The sequence below is a fragment of the Nematostella vectensis genome, chromosome 2 (assembly GCF_932526225.1).
Source record: "Nematostella vectensis chromosome 2, jaNemVect1.1, whole genome shotgun sequence".
Lineage (NCBI taxonomy): Eukaryota > Metazoa > Cnidaria > Anthozoa > Actiniaria > Edwardsiidae > Nematostella > Nematostella vectensis.
In genome coordinates, this window is record NC_064035.1 from 15,914,402 (window position 1) to 15,939,901 (window position 25,500).

The 25,500-nt window shown below is 41.0% G+C and overlaps 1 protein-coding gene across 1 annotated transcript in view; it reads right to left on the reverse strand.

Annotated features, from left to right (window-relative positions):
- Nucleotides 1-25,500, reverse strand: part of LOC116620819 (A-kinase anchor protein 9) — a 49,666-nt gene that overhangs the window by 21,948 nt on the left and 2,218 nt on the right. The window contains exons 4-18 of the mRNA XM_048723648.1: nucleotides 22,847-24,568; nucleotides 22,120-22,350; nucleotides 19,437-21,762; nucleotides 18,849-19,108; nucleotides 17,380-17,547; nucleotides 15,606-15,971; nucleotides 15,048-15,326; nucleotides 8,399-8,573; nucleotides 7,197-7,420; nucleotides 6,074-6,837; nucleotides 3,514-5,789; nucleotides 2,667-3,010; nucleotides 1,886-2,133; nucleotides 868-1,186; nucleotides 596-733 (exon numbers count right to left, since the gene is read on the reverse strand). Coding sequence (XP_048579605.1) covers nucleotides 596-733; nucleotides 868-1,186; nucleotides 1,886-2,133; nucleotides 2,667-3,010; nucleotides 3,514-5,789; nucleotides 6,074-6,837; nucleotides 7,197-7,420; nucleotides 8,399-8,573; nucleotides 15,048-15,326; nucleotides 15,606-15,971; nucleotides 17,380-17,547; nucleotides 18,849-19,108; nucleotides 19,437-21,762; nucleotides 22,120-22,350; nucleotides 22,847-24,568 — 9,840 coding nt within the window. The remainder of the gene's footprint in view (nucleotides 1-595; nucleotides 734-867; nucleotides 1,187-1,885; nucleotides 2,134-2,666; nucleotides 3,011-3,513; nucleotides 5,790-6,073; nucleotides 6,838-7,196; nucleotides 7,421-8,398; nucleotides 8,574-15,047; nucleotides 15,327-15,605; nucleotides 15,972-17,379; nucleotides 17,548-18,848; nucleotides 19,109-19,436; nucleotides 21,763-22,119; nucleotides 22,351-22,846; nucleotides 24,569-25,500) is intronic.

Consider the following 25,500-nt stretch of genomic DNA (forward strand, 5'->3'; position numbering starts at 1 on the left):
CTGTAAACATCAGGTCGAAAAATTGAAAAATATCACTCCAAAACACGAGAAATCGATGATCTTTGAATGTCTCAAAAGAAAATGGCTTCCTCTTACATATTTTAGTGCCCAGGCCCCTAAAAGTTCTAATTCACGGCAAATGGGTACCACAGGACTCCCTAATTATATGACAACGTGGTCAGGTAGCACTGTAGTGCTACCTGGTCCGGAAAGGGTTAAGCAAGCTAAGGCCTGGTTTAGACGCTGTTCTGTTCATGTGCCGTTCCAAAGTAAATGCAAGCAAAAGAATTATTTAACCATAATTAATTGTTTAACTTTTTTTTACTGCTCAACGTGATTGAGGAAAAAAAACAGATCTTATCTCATCATCGTCGTAGTCGACTATGCTTTCAATAAAGTAGCGATAACTATAAAATAATTATTTTATAAAGTTAACCCGACTACCAGCTAAGAACATTCTTAATAAATCGTTAAATGGATGACTTGAGAGCTATACAAGATATTAAATAAATGTTTCCGCATATAAATGAAACCTTTCAGGTGCGGTTGTGATTGAAATTTGACTTTACAGCCTATCCCTGAAAACTCGGCATACCTGTACAACAGCAAGCTGCTGCTTGAGATTGTTTTGTAGCTCTTGAAGTTCTTTATTGTGAAGAGATTTTAGCTCCTTTTTCTCCCTCTCATGCTCCGCATTGACCTTGTTAAAATCTTCACGCAGACGACTTAGCTCCTGCAATCATAATTAAAACATTGATTACTCACTATTACGTGGTCTACTTATGCTCTGTTATGTTAACCCCAACACCGTTGATTGAGGATTACTGCCAAACGGTAGCTTGTGACACAGAACGCAAGATCACTTGCCTCGTTGTGCTGTTTCTCAAGTAATTCCTGAAGCTCCATGATCTGATTCCCGTGAGCGGCGTCCATTAGCCTCTTCATCCTTTCCATCTCCTGCTGCATCTGGTCGGTCACCTCCTTGTGCGCAGCTTCTATGCTGTTCATCACCGCCTCTGCGGCAAGCACACGGGCCGTCTCACCCTCTAGGGCAGACAGGCTTGACTGGAGCTCCTTCTGGTGTGCTTCCTCCAGTTCCTGCTTCGCCTGTGCTACGTCCTGCTCCGCCGCCATCTCTACAGCGGAGAGCTCGTCCTTGTGCTGTTCCGCTAAGCTCATCTTTAACCTAGAGGTACACAAGATAAAACAAGATAAAAACCTGTGCTGGATATTTCTTTAATTATTGACATGTTTAAGGCTGCAATTCTGCAGAGTAGAACGAAAGGAAACCAAGGCTAAAAAATACCTTTTCTTAAATCATGCTCCCGAAAGCAGTTATGGATAGTAGGCCATTGTAATGGAAGGTAGAAAGGATACATCCACTCAATCTACTTAGAAAATGTACCCTCATACTGAATTACTCTGAATAAACCGCAAGGCCTTTGCAGCGAAGTGTTTCCACAAGAAACAAACAAGTGACAGTGACACTGGGGGACTGTGATGTTAAGATCGAGAAGGCTTTACTGTACGTAAAAGGGAAATAACTAAAAATGAGAGTACCCGCCACAACATTTTATAATTGAAAGTTTTTCTTTGGGGAAATTTTTCTCCCTTTTTAATCAGCAAGGCCTTTGCAGCGCAGTGTTTCCACAAGAATCAAACAAGTGACAGTAACACTGGGGGACTGTGATTTTGAGATTGAGAAGGCTTTACTGTACGTAAAAGGGAAATAACTAAAAATGAGAGTACCCGCCACAACATTTTATAATTGACAGTTTTTCTTTGGGGAAATTTTTCTCCCTTTTTAATCTATAAATAAAGCACCTCGCCTAGGACATGAAAAAGTATTTAAGCGTCCAGGTGACTATTCCAGCAATTACGCTACCTGTCAATATCATGCTTGTGCTCATCGCGAAGCGCTTGGAGCTCTTCCATGTGCTTGTCTTGCAGCTCTGCCAGACCTCTAAGCTGTTCAGCGTGCCGTTTTTCCAGACTGCTTTCTAACTGCTGCAAGTTGTCAAGGTGTTCCTGCTCCAGTTCAAGCCTTGCAAGCTCCTTCGCTTGCTCGAGTTCTGCATGCATGCGCTGGGCGAATTCACTATGTACCGACTCTTTAGCTCTCTCGATGTCGGCCTAAAATACAGCAAACGCATGCGACAAGCGTCAGGTTGGTTTCTACACACTAGTGGAAGGGTGAACGTACAAAAAGAACAAGGAATGGCTCAGGGGAGCTACGTGAGCTGTAACACCACACTGAAGTGGGGTTTCAGGAATATGTTTGATAATACACAAAACTCTTCTAAACTATGAAGGCAAACGATCATACTAGGGAGATACATAAGACGTATAATAAGTATTAGTATAAACCCACTCACATACTATCATGAATCTCGCAATTTGATTGGCTCCCGTACTAACTATCTATTGAGCCAGAGATTGTGAGTAGCTAAAAAGCGGCGGCGACAAAAGCAGTTATTTATTGCTGTGAATTATTAAAATCGTCATTTATTTGAAGGTAGTAAGTGAGTGGATTTATACTAAAACAATTAGACTGCTCGTTCTCGTTTCCTATGAGGCTACGCCCCTCGTTGACTATCTATTGACTCATAGAAAAACTCGAACTTGTAGTCTAATTGTTAAATAATATAATTTAATTAATTACAGACCTTGTGATCTTCCTCCAGTTTGGCGGCCATTTCTGCAAACTTCTCCATGTGGGTCTGCACCAGCTCCTCTCGTACGCTCTCGAGCTCGCGCTCATGCTGCTCCTGGAGCATGCGCAACTGAAGCTGCTGCTGTTCACTAACACTGCCATCCATTGCTGCTGTTAGACGTTCAATATCACGCTGCTTCTCCTCTTCAAATCTTACCCGTTCGACCTCCTTTTCCTGGTCGAGCTTAGCTTGCAAAGCTTTTAGGTCTTGTTCGTGAGAAGCTTGTAGCTCCGCTAGTTGTTTTTCGTGTTTAGCATTCAAGTTTTTGCGCAACTCATCAACAGAAGCATGAAGGTCTGGGGAAACAATGAAGAGGACAGCATCCGGGTTAAATTCTTACAACATCAACCGCAATAACGACGTAAAGGTTCAGAAAGCTTGGATGGCGATAATTCGGCATTGCAATACATGGCAGAAAAGTTGAAACTCTTCGGCACACAATATAAATATGTTTACCTTTGCCTAAAATCGATAGTTGCTTACTTTTAGAGAGAAATGCACAAAAAAAATCAATTTGCAAATATATACGGTAACCTGATACATCGCAACAATTAATAAAGGAACAAAGTAGAATTCCTTTTACACTATGTACATAACTTGAAACATACCTCACACTAACAGCAAAAAAAAAACAGAGAAGGAAGTAAAGTAATATAGATAGGTTTGCGCCACAATAAAGTGAAATCAAACTCGGTGTCTGTAGAATGTCAATATGTCGATTATAAAAAGCATGTCATGAGTAAACAATGATCAAGGATTTACATCGCGCGAAAATAAATCCACGTTAACAGAACCTTACTTGCTTGTGCCGCGTGCTGGACCTCCTCTACCCTCTTTTCCATCTCGGTCTGGAATTGCCTTTTCGCGTCCTCGATGTCCCTTGTCGCCGCCTCCTGTAGCTCATCCCGCAAGCTTTCAACCTGTTCGATAAGTTCCTTCCTGGTAGCTTCTATATCTTCCTGGTGTTCAGCCTCTAGCTTCTGACGTAGCTCCTCCAGGGCTTCAGACATGCCAGAGTCCGGCGAAGACCTTCTTTCCTGCTCTAAGACCTGTATGAATTCATCTTTGAGGCTCTTCAGGTGATCCTCATGCTCCCCCTCGAGCTGGCGTCGAAGGGCTTCCAGGTCACTCTGGTGTTGCTCTTCTCGAAGCTTTCGCTCGATTTGATTTCTTTCGTCTTCATTATTCGATTCTGCTCTCTGGGAATCTAGTAATAGAAGACACTCATCTCGAATGTCCCGAGCTTGATTTTCATACTCAATGTCGACATTCTTTTTATACTGCTCTAGATCATCTTTGAACTTATTTTCTAGGTATGCCTGGATAACATCAACTTTAGATTGTTCATCAGTACTTAGTAACTCTTGTGAGAGGCTCTGCATTCTTTGTTTAAAGTCACCGTCAATAGATTTTATTTCTGCTTGGTGTTTTTCTTCTAGGTATTCCTTTAAAGAAACAAGTTCTTCTTGATGCTGCTTTTCTAGTTCAGATTTGAGTGCATCAATCTCAGGTGTGATCCCTTCCTTTAGGTTATCAAGCTCTTTCAAGTGCTGAGCTTTCAAGTCTTCCAGTTCCTCCTGCTGCCTCGCCTGGAGCTGCTGCTGAAGAGCCTCATACTTTTCCTTTTCAGTATCCAAAGCCGCTTGCAACATCTCGATCTCACTAGCGTGTTTCTCCATCATTTCTTCGACATGTTTTTCCGCACTAGACCTCTCACTTGGTTCACTAATTTGAGAAGATGTCCTTAGCTCTTCATTTTCTGCTCCAAGTCGTTCGATCTCTCTCTCGTAATGATCTTTAATTTCTTTCATTTTGTTTTCAAACTCAGAATATGGAGCATCCACGTTGGATTTACTCCACTTCTCTGAGATATCTCGTTCTTCCCTAAGCTCCCGAATTTGATCCTCATACTCCTGACTCAAAGCCTTCACTTGATCCTCGTGTTGGGCCATTAGCGCCTGTATTTGTTCCTCGTGTTCCATCCTCAAATCTTCTGATTTCCTGTTTCCATCATCATTGAGGGCCTCGTCGATCTTTTGTGCTGCCTCCATCGCGAGTTCAGCTCTAACCGAAGATACTTCTTCGACAAGATTATCAAATTGATGTTTCTTCAATTTCATTATTTCCACCTTGAGTACTTCTATCTCTTTCTCCTTTTCATTCAGGTGATTTTTGAAATACCTTTTATTTTTGCGCTGTTCTTCTTCCATCGCTTCTATCTGGGAGGACAACCTGAGTGCTGTCATCTCGTAATCCTTCTGGCTTTCTTCCCGAAACACTTCCATTTCTTTCTCGTGCTCAAATTGTAACTCTGCTCGCTGTTGTTCCAGAGATTGTGCGTTTTTCAAGGCCATCTTGGTGCTCCATTTGGCGTATTCTTTTAAGCGCTCTTCTTCAAAATCGCTTTTTAGAGCTTCGTATTTATTGTTCCCACTACCCCCATCAAAATGTTCCGTCTCGTTGCTTGGAGTGTCTATTGTTGTATTCAACTTCTCCTTAAGAAGTTCTATCTCTTTCTCCTTCTCTTTAAGTCGGGCTTTAAACTCTCGATTAGTTCTACGTTGTTGTTCTTCCATTGCTTCAATCTGAGAAGACAGCCTGAGTGCTGTCATCTCGTAATCCCTCTGGCTTTCTTCTCGGAATACTTCCATTTCTTTCTCGTGATCTGTTAGCAACTCCGCCCGCTGAATCTCCAGAACCTGCGCATTTCTTACAGCCATAGCGGTACAAAACTTAGCGTAATCTTTAACGCGTTCTTCTTGGAACTCGCCACGCATTCTCTCGCACTCCTTCTCGAAGTCGTCACGTGTAGTTCTCAGCTCTTCTCTAAGCTGCTCGATTTCGCTGTCCTTCTCCTCCTCGCACCCACGTTTTAGTTTCTCGAGCTCGTTTTCGTGCGAGGCCTGCACATCCCGCAGTATATCTTCCAAGTCGTTTTGGTACCTGTCTTGCAGGTTCTTAACGGTCGAGTCAAGCTCATCATAGTATTTGCCTTCAAGTTTCTGTCGTAGCTCCAAGAATTGCTTCTCTAGGTCTTTCTCGTGCTGGGCATGCTTTCCATCTCTTGTTAAAAGTCTGTAAAAAAATGCTATATTACTACTTGAATGTGAAAAAAATTGGCATTTCACAATAATAAATGTTCAAAACTTCAAACGACATTTTGATCAGTAACCAAAAATATCATAAATTCACAATCTTAACGAACACATGTTCATACCAAAGATATTTAACTGATTGAATGTTTTCAATATCTATAGATAGCTGCTCCACACCTTTTCAATTATATTTTTTAAACTCTCAATTCTACTAATTCTATAACGTTTTTATTCACGCTTATGTATTTATGTTATTTGATTTACCTGTTTTCGATATCGGCTGTTAGCTGCTCAAGTTCACGGACATGCTGCATCTCTTTGTTTAGTTTCTCCTCCTCGAACTTGGCCCTCGTCTCCTCAATTCTATCAGTGTACCCTTGTTCTGTCTCCACCATTCTGCGCTCGAAGTCGACCTTCAGCGCCTCAAGCTCTGCAAGGTGCCCTTTTCTGAGTGTGACACGCTGCTGTTCCATTTCATCCCTTAGCTCCTGAAGTTGATGCGCATGCTCTTGCGCCGAGGAGTTGTGCGCACCTTCGAGGTCAGCCCGCAAGCTCTCAATCTTTTGATACTCTCGAGCCATCTTTCTGTTCATTTCCTCTATCTCAGCCATGTGGGACTGCCTCATCTGGTTCTTTGCCTCGTCTGCCTGGACCATCAGTTGGTTGAGCTCATCTCGAAGTCGCATCATTTCGGATGCATGCTTCTGTGCAAGGTCGTCTAAGGTCGCCACAGTAAACTCCTCTTTCTCTTCTTCAAGGGCCTGTTTTAATTCCTCTATTTCTTTGGTGTACTTTTCTAAGAACTGCTTTTCAAGCTCTACGAGTTTCTCGGCATATTCTTGTTTCAGAATGTCCCCGAACTCGATGAGCTCCCCTTGGCGTTTCTTCTCTTGGAGTTCTTCGCTACCCTTTAGCTCAGTCTGGAGTTGCTGTTCATTCTGATTTTGCAGGTCTTGATGCAATCGGAGCATCTTCTCACTTAGCTCAAGTGTGTGATTCTCCTTCATGGTTTTCATATCCACTTCCATCTGTCGGTAGCAAATTTTAACCAAAAGCAGTTTAATCAAGTTGTTCAAACCAATTATTCTAAATTTCAAGGATGTAAAAAATAATAACGAAGCTGTGGATTTCGCATTATTCTATTTTGCAAATATAAATAAAAAAATTGAAATATTTGCATACAACGCTATCAGTGTCACCAAGGCAAAAGCATCCAGCGCCTTGACCGCGCCTATAAATAAACGTTAGGGCAACTATCGGACTTTATGCTGAACGGTCTCTGACATTCCAGGACAACATAAATTACACTTCAATGGTGTAGAGGAGGCCTTCACATAACGCCATTTTCGTTATTGTAATATGCACTTTCGTTGCAGTAATAACAAACCTGATTCAATTGTTGTCTCAGTTGCCCAATCTCACGACTGCGCTGTTTTTCCAAGGCGTCTAGCTTGTCCTGCCATAGCTCCTCGGTCTCTAAGCGGGCTGTCTCGACTTTGATAGCATACTCAGCCAACATACGGGCCTCAAGTTCCACCAGCTCATCACGATGCGCCTGCTCCAGGCGGGAGGTTACCGCGTTCACTATTTCTTGGTGTCTTTGGCTCAGATCTAAAGAAATAAGGTAGGGTTTAAAAAGGTAAATCAAATCGTAATTTTCATATCGAAGGTTTTAAATTTTAGTACACAGAAGACATCGTATACCTATTTTTCTGGAAGGGAAATAGCCAACAAAAATGTTGCCAGTTAAACCAGTGTGTAGGTCGCGTGTGAGGATAAAGGAAATAATCAAATCTGTTACAATATGTATCTAATAAAAAGGGTTATACCGCACAGGACTGAGCGGTACTCATAACGATTAAAATAACATTAAAACGACGGCAACACCGTACCTTTTGCTTTTCTTCTATGATGATTGATGGAGCTAATAACGAACAGTGCCATTAAACCTGAGCTAGCTCATATGCCTCTATCTTATACAACGGTCAAAACTGGAGGTTTGGCCTCACGTTCACCTGCAGGTTCAAGATCATTTGTTCCTAATGCGTCTCCCGCAGGGATATTCGATACAATGTAATATATTCAGGAAATGGCCAAATGATATGACACCACCGGGGGAGATATCTATTTTGCATCCTTTTGATTGCTTTTGCTAGGCGCTTTGATTCGTTTAAATGGGACCTGGCAGAGGAAGCTAAACGATGTCTCGGTCGTTATTTGTTATAAGTAACTAATTATGTTTCTTTTTAAAGGGGGGAGTTACCGTCCAATTAGATGTCCAATAGTCTGCCGCTAACATTTCCATAGAAAAATGAAAAAAACCCGAGATATATGGGGGATTTCTAGAGGTTGATTAAGACAGGAATCCCACAGAAACACTCCCAAATTTGTGCAAACTACTTGTAATTTCGATAAAAGTCTTGATCTTTGGTCACTCATGAGTCGTTTGTTGGCTGCCTAAGCCGCCTTTCTATGGTATGCCTTGTATCAGACATTGTATCTGCACTCTTGTAATTCAGCGTTCCAGCTGCAAGGAGGGTGAAACGCTACCCAAGCATCTTTTCATTCAAATTATTACAGGCAACATACCGTCTCTAAGTTCCTCCATTTCTTGCGCATGTTGCTCACTCAACTCATCCATGTCGCTCGACTGCTGGCGCTCAAGAACCCCCTTCATCGTGGACACCTGTTTCTTTCTCTCCGCCTCCAGCTGGTTTCTCAGGGTCTCGAGGCGCTTCTCAAATTCCCCATTCATGCGCGTCACCTGGAAATTCAAAGGCTAAACGTAAACTCTCTGGGTATTCAAGCCCTGTGCAAACAGCACCAGCATCGTCCAGCATTGCTGGCGAGGTACATACTGTTGTTCTAGTTGATGTCAGTCAAGCGTGATTTCGCCAGCAGAGACTCTCGTGCAAACAATGGGCACAATAATTTTGTTTAAGTGTCCGACGTACAACACAACGCAACATGCCTTAAAAACGGTACAACATTGTGGGATGAAAACACGCAATGCCGTTGTTTATATACACTATGGTACGTGTTTTGGGTTTTGCAGCGAAACAACTATCCCAACCTAGCCCAGTACAAGACTGGGTGTTGGGCAGCCTATCACTTTCAAACTTGACAACTTAAACCTCCGTTACAGATGCACCAAGTCTTTGTTTGCATGAATAAGGAGAGGTAATATCGTGCTAGACATACTCTTATTATTTAACACGAATCACGTGAGATAAGACAAATTCGAGGTACAGAAATGTACGCGCCTAGCCTCTGAGTTCAGTCAAAAGACTTGATGTCAAACAACTTTTAAGTTAAAAGTATCCTTAAAAGTCAAATTGTCGTATCAACGTAAGACTTCAAGACGTACTTGTTATCCGGGCTCGTGCACTCTCCAACAGGGGTAATTTTACGACTGAAACGTTGTAAGGGAGTTCAGTACCAAACTACATTGGGAAGTTCAACTTGAGCTTAGTACGACTTTTTCACTAGGTCCAGGTTTGCTTCTGAAGACGTAATGCTTATGGTATTGGAGTCTTCGACGGCTCCTTGTAACCCATAACCTCTTGGTCTAAACCTCTTGTTTATCTTTGGGTTGAAATCTGACAGGTTTTCTGTAGCATTTGTTTGCATATTAATCAAGGCCCACCCGTCACTGTCACTTTCGCTATTGAATTTCGACTTTGCTACCATTATCGCTATTAGTGTGAATACAATAATTTTTCTTGTTACAGAGTATAGCATAAATTTACAAAATAGAATAATACGAAAGGACAAAAAGTTTTGGGTACCACTTTGTTGTAAATATCTTCGAACCAGAAATAGTAAATGTGTTATTCAGTACCATAGTACATCTATACAAACAACAGACATTCAGATTACGCAGCAGTATATCAACATTTCCTCTGTCCATGGGAATCTAGGAAATTGTGAACTGAAGAAGCGGGAAGTCAAATTAATCTTTACAACACTTCGCATGTTTACCACTGTTCCCTTGGCGACGATGCACCTGTAAAACTTAAGTTTTTGTCTGGCTTATGCCTCACGCCTAATCTATATGCACATCATCCAATTCGTGTACAATAACACTTGATGAAAGTTAAAACTAAAACATCTGCATATACATTTTAGATAGAAGTTATCTACACACATACACACTGTTCCCTAGCCTTTAAATCGAGAAAGTCACAGGGGAGGGGGGATGGCTAAACTAACAAAATAATAAAATGCAAATAATGTAAAATAACTCTATATTCGGTCTTGAAACCGAAAGGCCAATATTATTCACGACATTTAATTCATCTACATCTAAAGGTAACTGCGCTGTTCCCATTCAAATAAATCATATTCCAGTTGTAAACAAATGAACTGATTGCCAAATGAATAGGCTGTGACATAGCCGAGTGCGTAGAATAATATTCCATCAACTTATGCAAACAGACAAAAGTCGCAAAATAAACGAATGCGATCTCAATAATGCGAGATGTAACTTTAATCGTTGTTGGTTTGTCATCTCTGTAGGAAATCATTACTATCATAAATATCAAAGCATTTGCAGTAACAAACTCAAACAGGGCATAAAATAATTCTCAACGTAATTCACAGAGACAAAAGATATTATTATCAACATAGCATAACGGAACTGAAAACAATAATGATAAACTTAAGTCTCTTAACAAAATTCATAAATTCAGTATTCAGCAAATCACACGCAATCGCATTAAAGAGTTGTTGAAATTACCAAACAGGGAAAAAATAGAATTATAAAAACTCAAATAAAGCGAAGAATTTTGCAACATTCAAAATCAAGTACCCAGAGAGTTAAGGGTGCAATAAAGTATTTACCTGTAAAACTGCTTCAAATTTTTCCCGCGATCAGCTTTTCTCTAGAACGGTCAAAGGCCATTCTTTGCAATAGTATGCAAAGAGCGCAAAAACAGCTCACGTGTGACTGAATCGTTTCGCTTCGTGGTTTTGGGATGTTTGCAAAAGTAGAACCCTGAGTCTGACACTTTTGAATTGGACTGTCCAATAGGGAGATGTCTCCCAAGCGCTGGGATAAAATCTTAGATTTATGATAAGAAAGAGGGTAATAAGACCACAAAGTGTTCGGTCACCCGCGCGGCAAAATCACGATACTGAGTGATGCCCGGTGAATGCACACTAATGACGCGTCGCTTAAGAACAATAAAAATCCAACCTAAAATTATCAACCGCCACGCGACTCACAAAAGAAAAGCGCGCAAACAAAATCCCGTTTAAAATCATAAGCGCCCTGTCAAAACATTTACTTGACTATAGTTCCTATCGACCAATGTCTGATGTTGTTCTTATGAATGGGACAGGTGGCGAAATGGGGAAGGCTTTTCTAACGGGCTTTCTCATTGGCTCGATTCAATGTTCTGCCATTCAAATTTGGTTTGAATGGTGGCAGCGTGATGGTTCGTGACTTTCGTTTCGCTCCCTCCCCCTGTGAAAATATTACAAGAACATAACATATAACTTCATTACATACAATAGTATATTATAAATTTAACTTGAGAAGTCTATCCAGCATGACAGTTAAGCTACAAGTTCAATAAATTTTCATTCGAGCAAATACTTGAGATATTCTGAAGTCAAATAAAAGCGATAATCCGCCATCTACAATATATTAAACAACCAACAGTACCAGACTTTCCCACTGGAAAAACAATATATATACTATGTTCTGTCAATGGGAAATAACGATACCGTAAACGCCAAGTTTTATTCGGTGTAAAATCATTCCAAGCTTTATCTCAAAGTAGAACAAGCTCTAACCTTGAAACACTTGCGTTCTGCGAGAGAATCGACCATCCAAAGAGAGAGATCGTACCACGAATCCATGGCGGCTATCTCAGGCCGTCGTTTCTTCCATTCCATACATTATAAATAACAGAAACAGCTCCGAGTGCCCAGCCAAGCATACAATCGCCAGCAACACACTACCGATACGCCGATCGATCGGCCTCTTCAAGCTTATTGCTAAAACCATGACGATCAGACCAGAGGGAGGGATTTATGAGTGCATCCAAGCTTTTACTGGTCATCGCAAGGAAAACTGCGATGCTGTTTTGGCAGTCTTGGAGTTTTAGTGAGTGGAGCAAGGCGAAATGCGTACCCCCTCCTGCCGTATGGCCGCCGTGTGATCACTGCTATTTATAAGTCAATAGCGTGAATGTAAATGAGCGGATGTGGTATCGAAATCGTTGTCATTCAATAGCAAATAATCCCGTTTTATCTCGCATAGGTGTCTCTAAGTAAGAAAGTAGTTTTGGTTTGATTTTTTTTCCTGATACTGATACAAAACCAGTTATGAGAATAGTGAATGTTAGAATTTAAACGGAGGGTTGTGAAATAGACGACTTTAATGAACTTTATTCTTATTATGAAGTTATTTAGGGATGCTGCATTACAATTCTCAAATATCAAACGGGTTTTTGTGAAATAATAACCAAAATAAGTGTATCTGATGTTTTTGTCTGGTACTGATACGAATATGAGACATGACAATGGTGCAAGTTGGACATTAGAAAGAATATCGTGAATTGAAATAAAATACTGATATATATATATATAGGGACAAAAAGAGATCATTCAATAGTTCTCCTATGCTCAAGGCTAAGATGGTAATGGATGTCAAGGAAGTAAAAGTTTCGGCGCATCTTAGATTTACGATAATGACCAAAGTATCTAGAGGCAACGGAAGAGCAACGGTAAATATTGTTTGACAAAGAGATACAATTAGTGGCAGTTGTATATTAAAAAGACAGTACTTTGTTTTAGTCATAACCAAATGATATAACATGAAAACAGGCAGCGGTTTCTCCTTCACACACACAACCGTGACAAGTGGAGAATAAAGTGTTTTCGTCATGCGCGTGTTACACGTGTACAACGGCATATCCCCAACTAACGAACAAGCGGCCTATGTCACACCCACTAGTGTGACAAATGGATGATGCGTCAGCGGTCTATCCAAAGCGCCCAAGTATGACTCGTGGTGTGTAACAGCAGATTCTCCCTCACGAACTTGCGTGACATGAAAAATGTATACACCGGTCTCTCTATCACACACACTCTGGCGTGACATGTAGATTGTATACAGCGGTCTCCTCACACGCAATTGCGTGACATGTAGATTGTATACAGCGGTCTCCCCACACGCACAAGCGTGACATGTACATTGTATATAGCAGTTTCACCATCATCTACTCGCTTGACACATATAACGCGTCTACACCATACTCTCCCTCACACAAAAGCGTGACACGTGTATACAGTAGACTCTCCTTTGCGTACCCGAGTGATAATGTAAAGCTATGGCTCAAGGAGGAGGATAGTTGGGGGAGGGGGGGTACTCTGAGATCAAGGTCATCACAACCTGAATATGCCCAACAAAACTGAATTTTGCGAACTCTTATTAAGCTATAGATGCATGAGCTTTCATTTTTTCTATGTGTTTTTCTCGTTAGCTGTTTTTTTTTTGTTTTTTCTCGTTTGAAAAACGATAAGAAAATAACGCATGATGTGATGGTGGTGTTGATGTGATAAAATGGGAAACATAAGTTCTAGAAACGGAGTGATGTGATTATATCAAGAAAAGAGAAAATAACAACAAAGAATAAAAAAGTTCAGTCTGGGAAAAGAAAAGGCAAAGAAACAGACAACACGCGCGCAGACGGCAAAACACAAACAACGAGTTAATTCTATCAAACGTTTATGACTTTTTATTCAATTCTATCAAACTTTACAAATTGATAAACCTGTGTATTTTATTGAGGTTAGCAACAGTCTCAAGGTAATTCACATTCACATTTTATTGGTTATCTCCATGCAGTTATTACGAAAGCAATAGCTTTCATCACATCCCAATTCAAAAATTACAACGTAATGATGAATTTTGTCATGCAATTTGTGAATTTTGTCATGCAATTTATGTGTTTTAGATATGGATTTAGTCATGACATCAAAAATATATTTTTTGTTCATAAAATCTGCTTTGAAATATCATATTCTTTATAATCTTATTAGAGATTCATCTCAAAATGTCGAGAATTTATTGACATGAACAATGAAGATCAGTTATCGATCATTAAATCATGCGTGACGGCCACGGTGTCACGCTTGGTTTGTAGCGTTTACGTCTGAGTTTAACGAGGGCAACCATAAACCGAGCTGTTAGGATATTACCCCTTGATTAAAAAAAGTTACTCTCTTGATTTCATTAATCTTTTAGTTTGTCTCTCTTAAAAGAAAACATTACTGTTAATTCTATTACACTCGTTTTCAGTCACACGGACACCCTTTCTTTCACGAGTCGCAACTGTGTTTTGGAGGACGTCAATCATGACTTTTGAATTTTTCCAATTCTGCATCTTTCACATCTTCAGATCGATCACAACCAAACTAAATCAAAGAGGTTTGCCTTCTTATAGCTACTGTCGCCGAGAAAATACCGAGAAACACAAAGCCAGCAATTGAATAAAGTTCGAATTGTTTCTTATCTTTGGGTTGTTGTTGGTTTTATACTGTATGCGCATGTTTCACTTGTCTGCTTTCATGACGCCTGGTGCTTTTCAGCGCTCTCTGATTAGTTAGCGGTCTAACGGTCGCTGTAACTGCGGAATGGCTTCTGTCATCAAAAAACAGTCGCGACTCGGAAACGAAAAACACAAGGTGCACGTGTGACAAAAAACGAGTATAACTAAATGGAAATCAGGTTACTTTCAGTAAAGTTTGGGATTTGTTCTGTTATTTGTTTATTTTACGTTACGAACACGACACACAAACGCTGGACTTTATGCGATAGCAAACACACAGCTTTACGAGCGCGTAAACTATGGCTGCCCTTGTTTTACCCAGACTGAACGACTCGGCACAAATAAAATATGATGCTAGTAGCTATTAATATTAACAACATGACAAGTATGGCAACCGGTGTTCCAGGAAAATGATCCTTAGTAAGCACCATAAGCTAATATAATATAGTTATAAAGCTAATATCTCCAAAATAAAGAATTTGAGTTCCAAATATTGTCAAACAATCTTCAAATTATAATATTTTCTATCTAATTTATACTACAAAACACAACATAGAAAGCTATCAAAAATCCTTTAAATTATCCAAAGCCATCCCTTAAATTCTACCCAAATTCCCGTACGCAGACCTTTCCGCACCCTACCCTGCCCTGAAAGATCAAAAGTCCCCCCACAGCACCTGTTCCTGGTGTCTGGCGACCACACCCTGCATCTCTCGAGAGTAGTGGTCCTCTAGTCGGCTCTCAAGCTGTCCCATTTGCTGGCGGTAGTCGGAGTCCATGTCGACACGCAGTCGCTCAAGTGACGAGGAGAACTCTAGCTCTTTCTGCTGGAATTCGCGCTCCCATTCCTGCAGACGCTGCTCCTTATGCTGCATCTCCTGCTCCAGCAGCTCCTTCTCGTGCAACAACTGTTCCTCCTTGATCAGCAGCTTCTGCTCAATGTCGCTCAGCTCGTCCTGTAAGACAAGATTATCAATCAAGGTGGATAGGAGATCCACCCCCCGTTCCAACTCCCCAAACAATCAATGACAGTCAGTAAGGGAGCTAAAAGCTCCACTCCCACTTCTCTGCAAGCACCACTCCAACTTCTCTGCCCATGTTTTATTACAGGGGGATGAAAAATCAAAGCACATTACTGCAAGATAAAGCATGCGAGCATAAAGATCTCCCTAGCATCCAACTTGGCAAGCGCAGACCATTCTAACCAGCTTCACTCAAAGAGTACTCCAACTAACCTGCAAGTTTGACTTCTGCTTGATAAGCTCTTTCTCAAACATGTCTTTCTGCCTGATGATCTCATTCAGTTTGGCCTGTTTGATGAGCTGTTCCTGCAGCGCCGCCCTCTCCCTGTTTAGCTCACGCTCGAGTACCTCCTTCTGGCGGAGTTTCTCGTGCAACTGCTCGCGCTCTTGACGCAGGTTCTCCTCCAGAGTGCTCTTCTCCTCCAGGATGTCTACATAGGAGTTCCGCTCGTTCTTCTGTTGCTCTAGCTGACGCATCAAGTCATCTCGCTGGGTTTGAAGCGCGATGATCTGCCTTCCGAATACGTCTTGAAGGTCGTCCGATACGGAATCAGACGTCGAGATCCTGTCTTGCAGTTCCTGTACACCAATTACAGAGAACAGCTTATGAGAACATTGAGCTGCACGGCCAACACAGAGAATAGCTAATGAGAAAATTGTGCTGCACGGCCATTGTTGATCACGAGAGAAATGCAATGCTTTCTTCGGCTGTAACACGCTTATCAGAATGTGAGCCAATCAGAGAGCGTTTTAGAATCAGAACCAAATAGTAGACAATCAGAAATCGCTTTACATATCCGTGCTAGTTGAACGGACAAATAGCCTGTAACACGCAGTAATACAATAAGAATTTTGAAACCGGATGCACGCAGGCTAGCAAACAGAGACCCAGCTAACAGAACCTTTACCTCATGTTCATCGGACTTAATTCAAACAAACAACGCGAAAACCCAGAAACGCGAATCGCCAAGTACTAAAACAAAGATAATTAAAAGCTTTGCTAGCATTTTACTTGTTTTGTTTGCAAACTAACAACTTGAATTGGGCTAAACCGTAGAAGATCGATTGACGTGGGTGACAAAGGCGCATGCGTACGCTCAACCCACATCGAAGACTTTTCTGAAAATACTAGCTTATATATACTTTACGGCTCTAACAAATGACCGTAGCGTAGCGCTCACAGGTCGATGACAAAGCCCTTTTATAGTACTAAGCTTTAACCGGAAGTTGAACACCGGAAGTTAACAGGATAATATAAGGATTGCTGTGTGGCAAAAGCACAGAAAGACCACAAAAAGTTAACGGATGATCTATCAGACCATCCAACCATCCGACGATGGAGTGACAAAGAAGTCCCTCCAACAACTCGTAAATGTTTTGCAAGCATTCACGAGTTAAAAATGATCAAATCTAAAATGAGTAAACTACCAACAAAAGCATAAATCGACACTTTCTTCAAGACGGTCACAATCGAACATTAATGGGTTAACTTTCCAGCGTCAGAACGTTCTTTTGATCATTGTGACAACTAACAGTCGAGACCACGTAACAAAACCCCAGTAAAACACCAGGACAATGCACGTGACATCTTGCCAGGAGCCAATCAGATGACACGCATAACGAAACGTCATCATTCGCTGTCTACGTGAGTGCAAAAAAAGGACCGGGTTCATCGTAAGGAAAAGTGAAGAAAGCTGAATTTTTTCTTCATTCACTATAAACGGCTAAAATAGGAACTCTAATTTTGAATTTCTTTTAGGGGAAATAATATCCGCCTAAATCGGCTGCAGAAAATGCTAACCATTCATGGGTCTACAGTGGAGTTAGCACAGAATTCGCTCAGTTATCCGAGTAGAATTATCTCAAAAGGGGAGTTATCGAGATTCTACTGTCTTTAAACAAATAGGCTGGAAAGACTTTGGAGTGAAGGGTTAGGGGTTGGATATGTTCTACACCCTAAAAGATGTCATCCACGTTTTATCCGCACCTGAATCATGCTTTCCTGCTGCTTGTACCGCTGCTGCAGAGAGACCTTCTCCTCCGCCAAGGAGTCGTTATTCTCCTTCAGAACCACCAGAAGTTTATTCTTCTCTTCACGAAGTTCTGATTCCGTGCGTTCCTTCTCAGCTAGTCGCTCTTGCAGCAGACTTACCTCCTGCAAGTGTATAACACTGGATTAGTTTATCACAGGGCATTATACCCCTACTTCAGTACATGTCTAAGTATCATAGTTCGCGGTGTAAACATCACCAACGTTGTAAAAAAAATGTCATGTCAATTTTTTCTGTTTGCACACAATGCCCCATAATACTGTGAAGAAGTTGCAGACATTTTCGTATTTACATTGTGGTGCATTAAGTGGGACTCTGTCAGCAGTGCTGGACGTTATTATCAAAATGACATACATCATTGCCGGACATTCACAATGCTATGATGCCACGTACTTATTGGATGATAAGGTATATGACGTTTTGAGTTTTTTTTTTTCTCATAAAATAGGAGTTAAATAAGCTGAGCCTTTTTCCGAGAATTTGTCGCTGAGTAGATACTAAAAGGCACCCTAATGAAGAGATAAATTTCCACTTTACGTTCCATGGACGATACCATCTGCAAGGCGCCGGAGACTAAGATTAAAGTACGGCAGCTCTTTACTGACTTTGTTCTAAAGTCTCAATTGTAATTGGATTGTCTCAGTTGCAATTGGATTATCTCCCAGCGTCAGAACGTTATTTTGATCACTGTGACAACCAATAGTCGATACCACGTGACCAAGACCCAGTAAAACACCGGGTCAAGGCACGTGACATCGTGCCAGGAGCCAATCAGATGACACGCATAACGAAACGTCATCACTCGCTGATTGTATTTTATTTTTCAGAGATCCGCATATAACAAAGAAATGCCGTGATGCTCAATAGATACAGTTATCTTTTGGGACCTTTGAGACTTCATAGATAAAAAAGAGGTATAATTTTACATCCCTTTAGCTTCAATGACGACCAGGTAAAGATAGACAACTACGTAGCTCTGAGCAAGTCATTATTTAACTCGAGTATTTTCTCTTTAACCTGCTTGCAACCATTTACACGGTGATTTTAGAAACTTCATTTTATTATTTTGGTACCTGAACGCTTGGGAAAGCTAGATGCAGCCAAACGAAACAAGATTGCAGCAACGACACAACGTATTGCCTAATTCTGCGCGGAAAAACACCGAGAAAGACTGCAAGCAAGCAAACAAGACGCTTTTTGTGGCCTAAGGCTTAGGCATAGGCTTAAAGTCTAACTTATGTCGAGCCTTCCCTCTATTTCGGACAACGAAACCTGTAAGCTCTTGGTCTTAGCTTACTGACTCGAAGCCTCCACTGTCTATCACGGACAGCAATGCCTATAGGCATGGAGTCATAGCCTTTCATTTCGATCAAGGACAGTAAGACCCATAAGCATTAAATCTTACCTGTAATGAATCATAGCCTTCCCTCTCTATCACGGACAGCTGTAATTCCAACTGCTGCTTGCTTGTTTCCAGTGCACGCTCGCGGATCTCGTGCTCTCGCATATCCTTCATGAAGGCTGCACGTTCCTTCTCCCGTTCTTTCTTGAACTCACTAAGTTGTTGATTTAACTGCATTTCCACTGCATTCTTTTCACGGATGACATCTTCCATTTCTTGTAGCTTTTTCAGGATATCTGGTAGACCGGTGGGTTGAGATTCATCTTTGAGAACACAAGAGCAGAAAAAACGAAATTGTAAAAAATGCTGTAAACAAAAGGTTTGTCCAAGGCATTTTTTTTTACAAAGGAGGGTAGTATAATATGTGGACCAACTGGTCGTTGTGCCAGCCTGTGTGTCCTCGTACACATGGAATTTTGGGTTTTGCAATTGCCATATATGTGCGCACACAAATTTTTCTGTAAAAAGTATGTATTTTTGTCGCCATGTAATGTTACCCGTGCCAATGGTAAAAAAGAAATAAACGAAAAGGCAAAATAATTTTAAGCCGTTTAACCCAGAACCTCACCAGAATTTCCTTTAGAATCTTACCATCGAATCCAAGCCCAGGCGGAAGGCCTTCTACTTGATCAGCCTGAGACTGCATGACCTCTTCCTGGACCACCTCACGGATCTTCTGACTGATGAGCGGTTCCTGTATAGGCACCCTCTGGCGCTCTACCATGCGGCGAGTCTCTGTTAAAACGGAAACCTCGTGCAACAGACGATCTCTCTCTTTTGTAACTCCGCCAAGCTCATCCCGCATGCCAGTGCACAGGTCCCGGAGTTTCGCTATCTCCTGTTCGCGCTCGTTAATTTGCTGTAAAAGCAGTTGCTGCATTTCGGCAATTCTTTCTTCGCTATCCCTGAGAATGTTGTCACGAATTCGAGCAAGTTCTTGCTGCTTTTCTTCAGTTATCTGGTGTAATTTCTGATCCATGGCTGCTGTAGAAATACTGTCCTCGTCGTCGCGTGCTTGGCCTTTTTCCTTTCTTACTTCGTCCAATTCATTCTGATGTCTCTGTAAAATCTCCTCCATTATACCCATGAATTCCTTCTCTTTCACAGCACTAAGCTCATCCATCTCTTTGTCATGTTTCTCCTCCAGGTCTCTCAGCTGCTCTTTCAGTGAATTCACTTCCAACTCATGCTCTTCTCGTATCATCTCCAAGCGCGAATCAACATTCATCTCTGCTCCTGATTCTTGTTGCTCCATTAACTCCTGCACCTGCCTCTTAAGTTTACCAATCTGAATCATTTTCTCCTCTTTATCGGAGGAGAGCTGTTTGATCTTTTGATTTAGAGCGGTTAATGCTTCCTTGTGGCTAGCGCTGGCATTCTCAAGCTCTTGTTCATATGCCTCCTTGATTCCTGTTATTCTAGCTTCACAAGTCCGTTCTGTCTCTGCATTTTTTGCCTCCGACTGCAGAAGCAAGTTTTCAATGTTTTTGTAGCGCTCTAGCTGGTTTTTCAATGACTCGAATGCGTCGCTCGGCTCACTGGCTTCAACCTCATCTTTTTCTTTAAGCAATGTATCAAGCTTTTCCTTCAAGTCGGTAATCTCATTCTCGTACCTCTGCTGTTGCTCTCTGTGCTCGTTCAACAAGTCCTGAATCTCATCTTGATGCCTGGAGGATTCGTTTCCCATTTCCAGGACCAGCTGTTTCTCAAGCTCGGCGGTTTGTTCTTGCTGTTTGCGGAGGTTTTCATTGAAGACAGAGACCTCTGAGTCGTGCTCGTCTTCAAAGCTCGTAAGGTTATCATTCAACTCGGAGATAATTCCATCTTTTTTCTTCAGTTCCTGCTTGAGTTCAGTTATTTCCTCGGTCAAGATTGTAATTTTCTCGTCCTTGGATGCAACACTAGCCTCTATTTCACTTTCTACCTCTTCCCGCCCTCTTAGCAGCTCGGCATTAATATTCGTTGTCTCTATTAATGCTGCATCTTTTTCTTTCAAAATACCCTCCAGCTTTGATATCTGATCTTTGTGGGATCGCAATTCAACTTCGATCTCTTTTTGTTTACTTTTATTCAACATTTCGAGCTCTTCAAATTGGTTTTCATGTTCTAGAAGCAAGCGATCTTTTTCTGATACCATAACTTTAAGGCTTGCTAGATCCTCTTCAAACGTTTCCCTCGCCTCATCGAGTTGGTGCTCGAGCTCATTATTTAAATCCATCTGTTTATCCACAGATTCCTTTAACAGCTTAATTTCACTTTCGTAAATACTTCGCAACTGGTTCATCTCGGCTTTCATGACTTCATCCTTCTCAAGTTCCGAATTCTCCAGATTCCGACAGAGTTGGACTTTAAGGCTCTCAAATTCGTTCGCATGTTTTTCTGATTGATCTTGTAGTTCTCTCTGATATGAGAGCTCCATGCGCTCCTTCTCTTCCTCGGATGATTTTTTCAACTCATCGAGCTGTGACTCGAGAGAGCACGACTTCTCCTTTTCTTCCTCAGCTTTCACACGCATCTCTTCGATTTCTGAAACTGTGTTAATGAGCTCGTTATTGATCCTTTGAAGAGTTGTTTCACTAACTTGTGCTGCACTCTTCAAATCCTCGATCTCCAGCCTGGCAGCTTCTAGCAGCTTGTTCTTATCTTCAGACTCCTTGCCTAGCGCATTTAGTTGTTCTTCCTTATTGTCAGCGTCCTTTTTTAACTTGTCTAACTGTTCATTGTACCTTTCTTCACAAGCCTTCAATGATGCGGCATTTTTGTTAACCGTTTCTTTTAACAGACTATCTAGCTCTGAAATCTTATTTTGCTTCTCGACAAGTTGAGCTCTTAGAGCGTCCATGGTGGATTTGGTACCCAGAAGCTCGGATGATGCTTTTTGCATTTCGTCCTGCTGCAGTTTGAGACTTCCATCATTCTAATAAAATAAAATGCGAAAATTTAAGAAGCAGTGAAGAATATAACCGCAATTCGTGGCAAACAAGTTGTTAGTCGACTTTTTTAATCCATTCCAAAATTTCACAAAAAGCCGTGGCTTGCAAAAGAATGCAAGCTTGCATTTTTTGCCCCACCTACTATTTACTTAGTAGTTCTTGTGTTCGCTTCCTACTACGATGCAAATTCAAACTGATATCATGCGAGCGGAAATACTAGTCAGCTCCGTTTCTTTTATGCTTTTTTGGGGTATAAAAAAATAACAGAGGATTTCGATTGTACAGTCTAGCTCAAAACGGGATCCCATTTTTTTTGGGGGGGGGGGGGAATTCCTGCTTACCTGTACAAGTTGTACTTGCAGCATCTTAATTTGTTCGGTCAGCTCTTCTCCCTGTAGCTTCATCTCGTTCTGTAGCCTTTCGTGTTCCTCCTTCATATTTTGCAGCTCTTGGTTCAGGTCACGCACTGACTCGTCTCTAGAAGACAACACGTCTTGCAAAGACAGAAGACGATTCTGGGCAACGTCAAGTCTCTCGGTAAGTTCCTCGGATTGATTGCGAAATGCAACAACCTGCAAAAAAAAGATATTGAATAACCGTTGAGACATTTATAATAATAAAAGTTCAGTCAAACATTTTTGAAAATAGAGTGGGATTATTGAGATCGGAACATATGTAATGGAGCATGGTAATTGTATGCCATATTTCAGAACGCGCAAATTTTTTGATTGATGAAGCATATTATTTTTTTTATCGAATGTGCAGACATTTAGTGTTAGTACCCGGGGAGGGAGGGGGGACTCTGATAAAAACAGACGGGGGTGATCGTCGGCAATATCGATTTTAACCCCAAGAGAGCAAAATTGGAAAAAATCCTTTTAACATCCTAAGGGTGGCAGTTGGTCGAAATTTTATACCCTAAAAGATGTGACGATCACTCCAGTCTTTTCTGGAGAGTCCCCCACGGTGGGTTAGTAGCCATCATGGGAAGAATCCTACCCTTTATCGCGAATCTTGGAATAAGGGATGTGAGTAGGTTGTTACATGAAGAAGTAACAAAAAACTTACGTCTTGCTGAAGTTGACGATGCTCCACTTTCAATGACTCATTTTGTTTCTCCAGCTCGTCAAGACTGTTGTCCTTCTCAGCAATCTGCTCGGTGAGTGCCAGAAGTTTATTATCTCGCTCACTTGATAAACTCTCAAGTTCTTTGTTTTTAACATCAAGATCTTGCATGACTGATTCAAGCTTGGATTTCATACGGTCAAGTTCAGCCCTTACTTCTTCGTTATCCCTGTTCAACTGCATGACGGTCTCACTCTTGACCTTCAAGTTTTCTTTCAGGTTCTCCACCATTGATGACTCAGATTGAGAATTGTCTTCAAGGATATCTATCTGTTTTTGCAGACTAGTAACTTCATTGGTTAAATGTGCTATCGCTTTATCGTGCACTTCATCTTTACCCTTCTGGCAAGCTAGGACTTGATCTAATTCGTCAGTTTTAGCTTTTAGTGCTTGTTCTAGCTCTGCAACTTTGTCGTGTATTTGTACTGAACTAGACAACTTTTCTCTTAAAGCTTCGTTGTCTTTATTAAGCTGTTGAACTGTCATTTGTTTGAGCTTCAAGTTCTCTCTCAGATTCTCCATCTGAGATGTCTCGGACAATGAGTTATCTTCTAAAGTAGCAATTTTGTTTTGTAACGCGAACAAAGACTGTTCTAAATGGGAAGTCTGCTGTTGCTTGGAGTCATAATTGCTTCTTATATTTTCGAGTTGGTGATCCTTTTCTCTCAATTCTGATGTTAATTCTTCAAGCTTTCTATAACTGTCCTCTAGAAGTCCTTTCAAATCAGAAGATTCAACAGTGAATAGCCTCTGTTTTAGATCCTCATTCTCCTGACTAAGCTGATTCAAACTGTCTTCTTTGTTATTCAAATTATGCTTTAGGTTTTCAACCTGTGCAGATTCTGAGTACGATTGGTCTTCCAACTGCCTGATATGTGACTTAAGGTTCTCAATTTCTGTTTCTAGGTCCATTGAGCGCCTGTGACTTTCTTCCAACTGGTCATGTACATGGGCAGAATTCTCGAGTTTCTCCTCAAGCTGGACCCTGGTTGCGATAAGCTCTTCAATCTCCTTCTCCTTTCGAGAAACCAAGTCAGACAGATTGTCAAGCTTTTGCATACTGTCGTGGTACTGGGCCCTACTTGTCTCGGATTCTACAGCCTCTAGCCTTTGCAGAAGATTTTGATTTTGCATCTGCAGTTCCTCAACCTCCATTTCTCGGTTTAGACCCTCAAGAGCTTCTGATTTCACCTTTAAACTTTTACCAAGTTCATTTAAATTAGAGCTGTCAGAATGTCGAGCCTTCAGCTGCTTATTCTCAGCATCTAAATGCTCATTCATTCTGTTCAAGTCCTCCAGAGCAGCCTTCTTAATCTCAAGATTACTTTTTAGTTCTTCAATCATTGACACATAATCCTGATTTGGTGTTGAGCCCTTATGAGATTTCAGTTCTTGATTCTCTCTGTTTATGTCTTCAAGTATAGCTTGCTTTGCTTTAAGGTTTTCTCTTAACTCCTCCACTTGTCGAGTCAAGTCCTTGATAACTGCAGCTCCACTTTGGTCCTTCATTAGCAATTCCAGCTTACTTTTCAGGTCAGTATTTTCTCGACTTATCTGTTTGAGTGCAGCTTTCTTGGCAGTTATTTCTTCTTCCAAATCTCTGTTTCGATTCTTAAGTTCATTTCTCTCCAAGTTTGCAATGTCATAACTATCCAGACCTCCTTCCTGTAACAAGTAAAAGTGTTAACAGTTAAAAAAATCTAAACTATTTGCTAACTCTCCAAGTTTGCAATGTCATAACTATCCAGACCTCCTTCCTGTAACAAGCAAAAGTGTTCACAGTTAAAAAAATCTAAATTATTTGTTTATTACTAAGGGGTTGTTATTTAATGACACTATTATAAATCCCTTTGATTTTTTTCAACCCCGAACATGCAATATTAAAGGGACTTGCCTTAGGCAAGCTGTCATTCGTCATTTGACTTCACACGCAGAGCTCCGTAGAGAAAAGCTACAAAGCTATATTAGAGTTCAAGATTGGCAAAAAACACACCATTGAAGAAGTAACAGTCTAGTAACAGTAGTAACAGGTTTGTTGTAAGAAACAACAATTTGTTGTTTGTCTGCATGTGCACCTGAATGACGCCATTTCAGATGAGCGTGCATGCTCTGTTTTTTACTTTTCTTTTTCAACTCAAAAGGCGTGCGCTGTGTTTATTTTCCGAATAACAATTTTTTTGTAGACAATTGACTCCAAACACTTTCCCGAATATGCATTATAGTTCTTTAACACTATGTTGTACTTTAAAGCTGTCGTAGTATGTCCTACGGCTTTACTTTTGCTATGTTTTCTTCTGGCAGTTTCAGAGGTCTGCACTCAATGAAGTCAAGCTGTTAATGACAATGACTTGCATGAGAGCCTGCAAAAAAGGAGGCGGAGCTATCCCTTTTATTGCACGCCTTAGTAGAAAACATCTCACAATCAGAATTTTTTTGATATGGTCTGTGTATTTGTCATGTTTTTCAAGAGACAGTAGACATTTAAATGCGCTATTCTCAAGTTTCACTGAAGATAATTTTATATAAAAATCTTAAAAAAGCAATTTTGATCTTGTTGAAATCCTGTAACTTTTAAAATTGGTGACAAAAACAGGCAA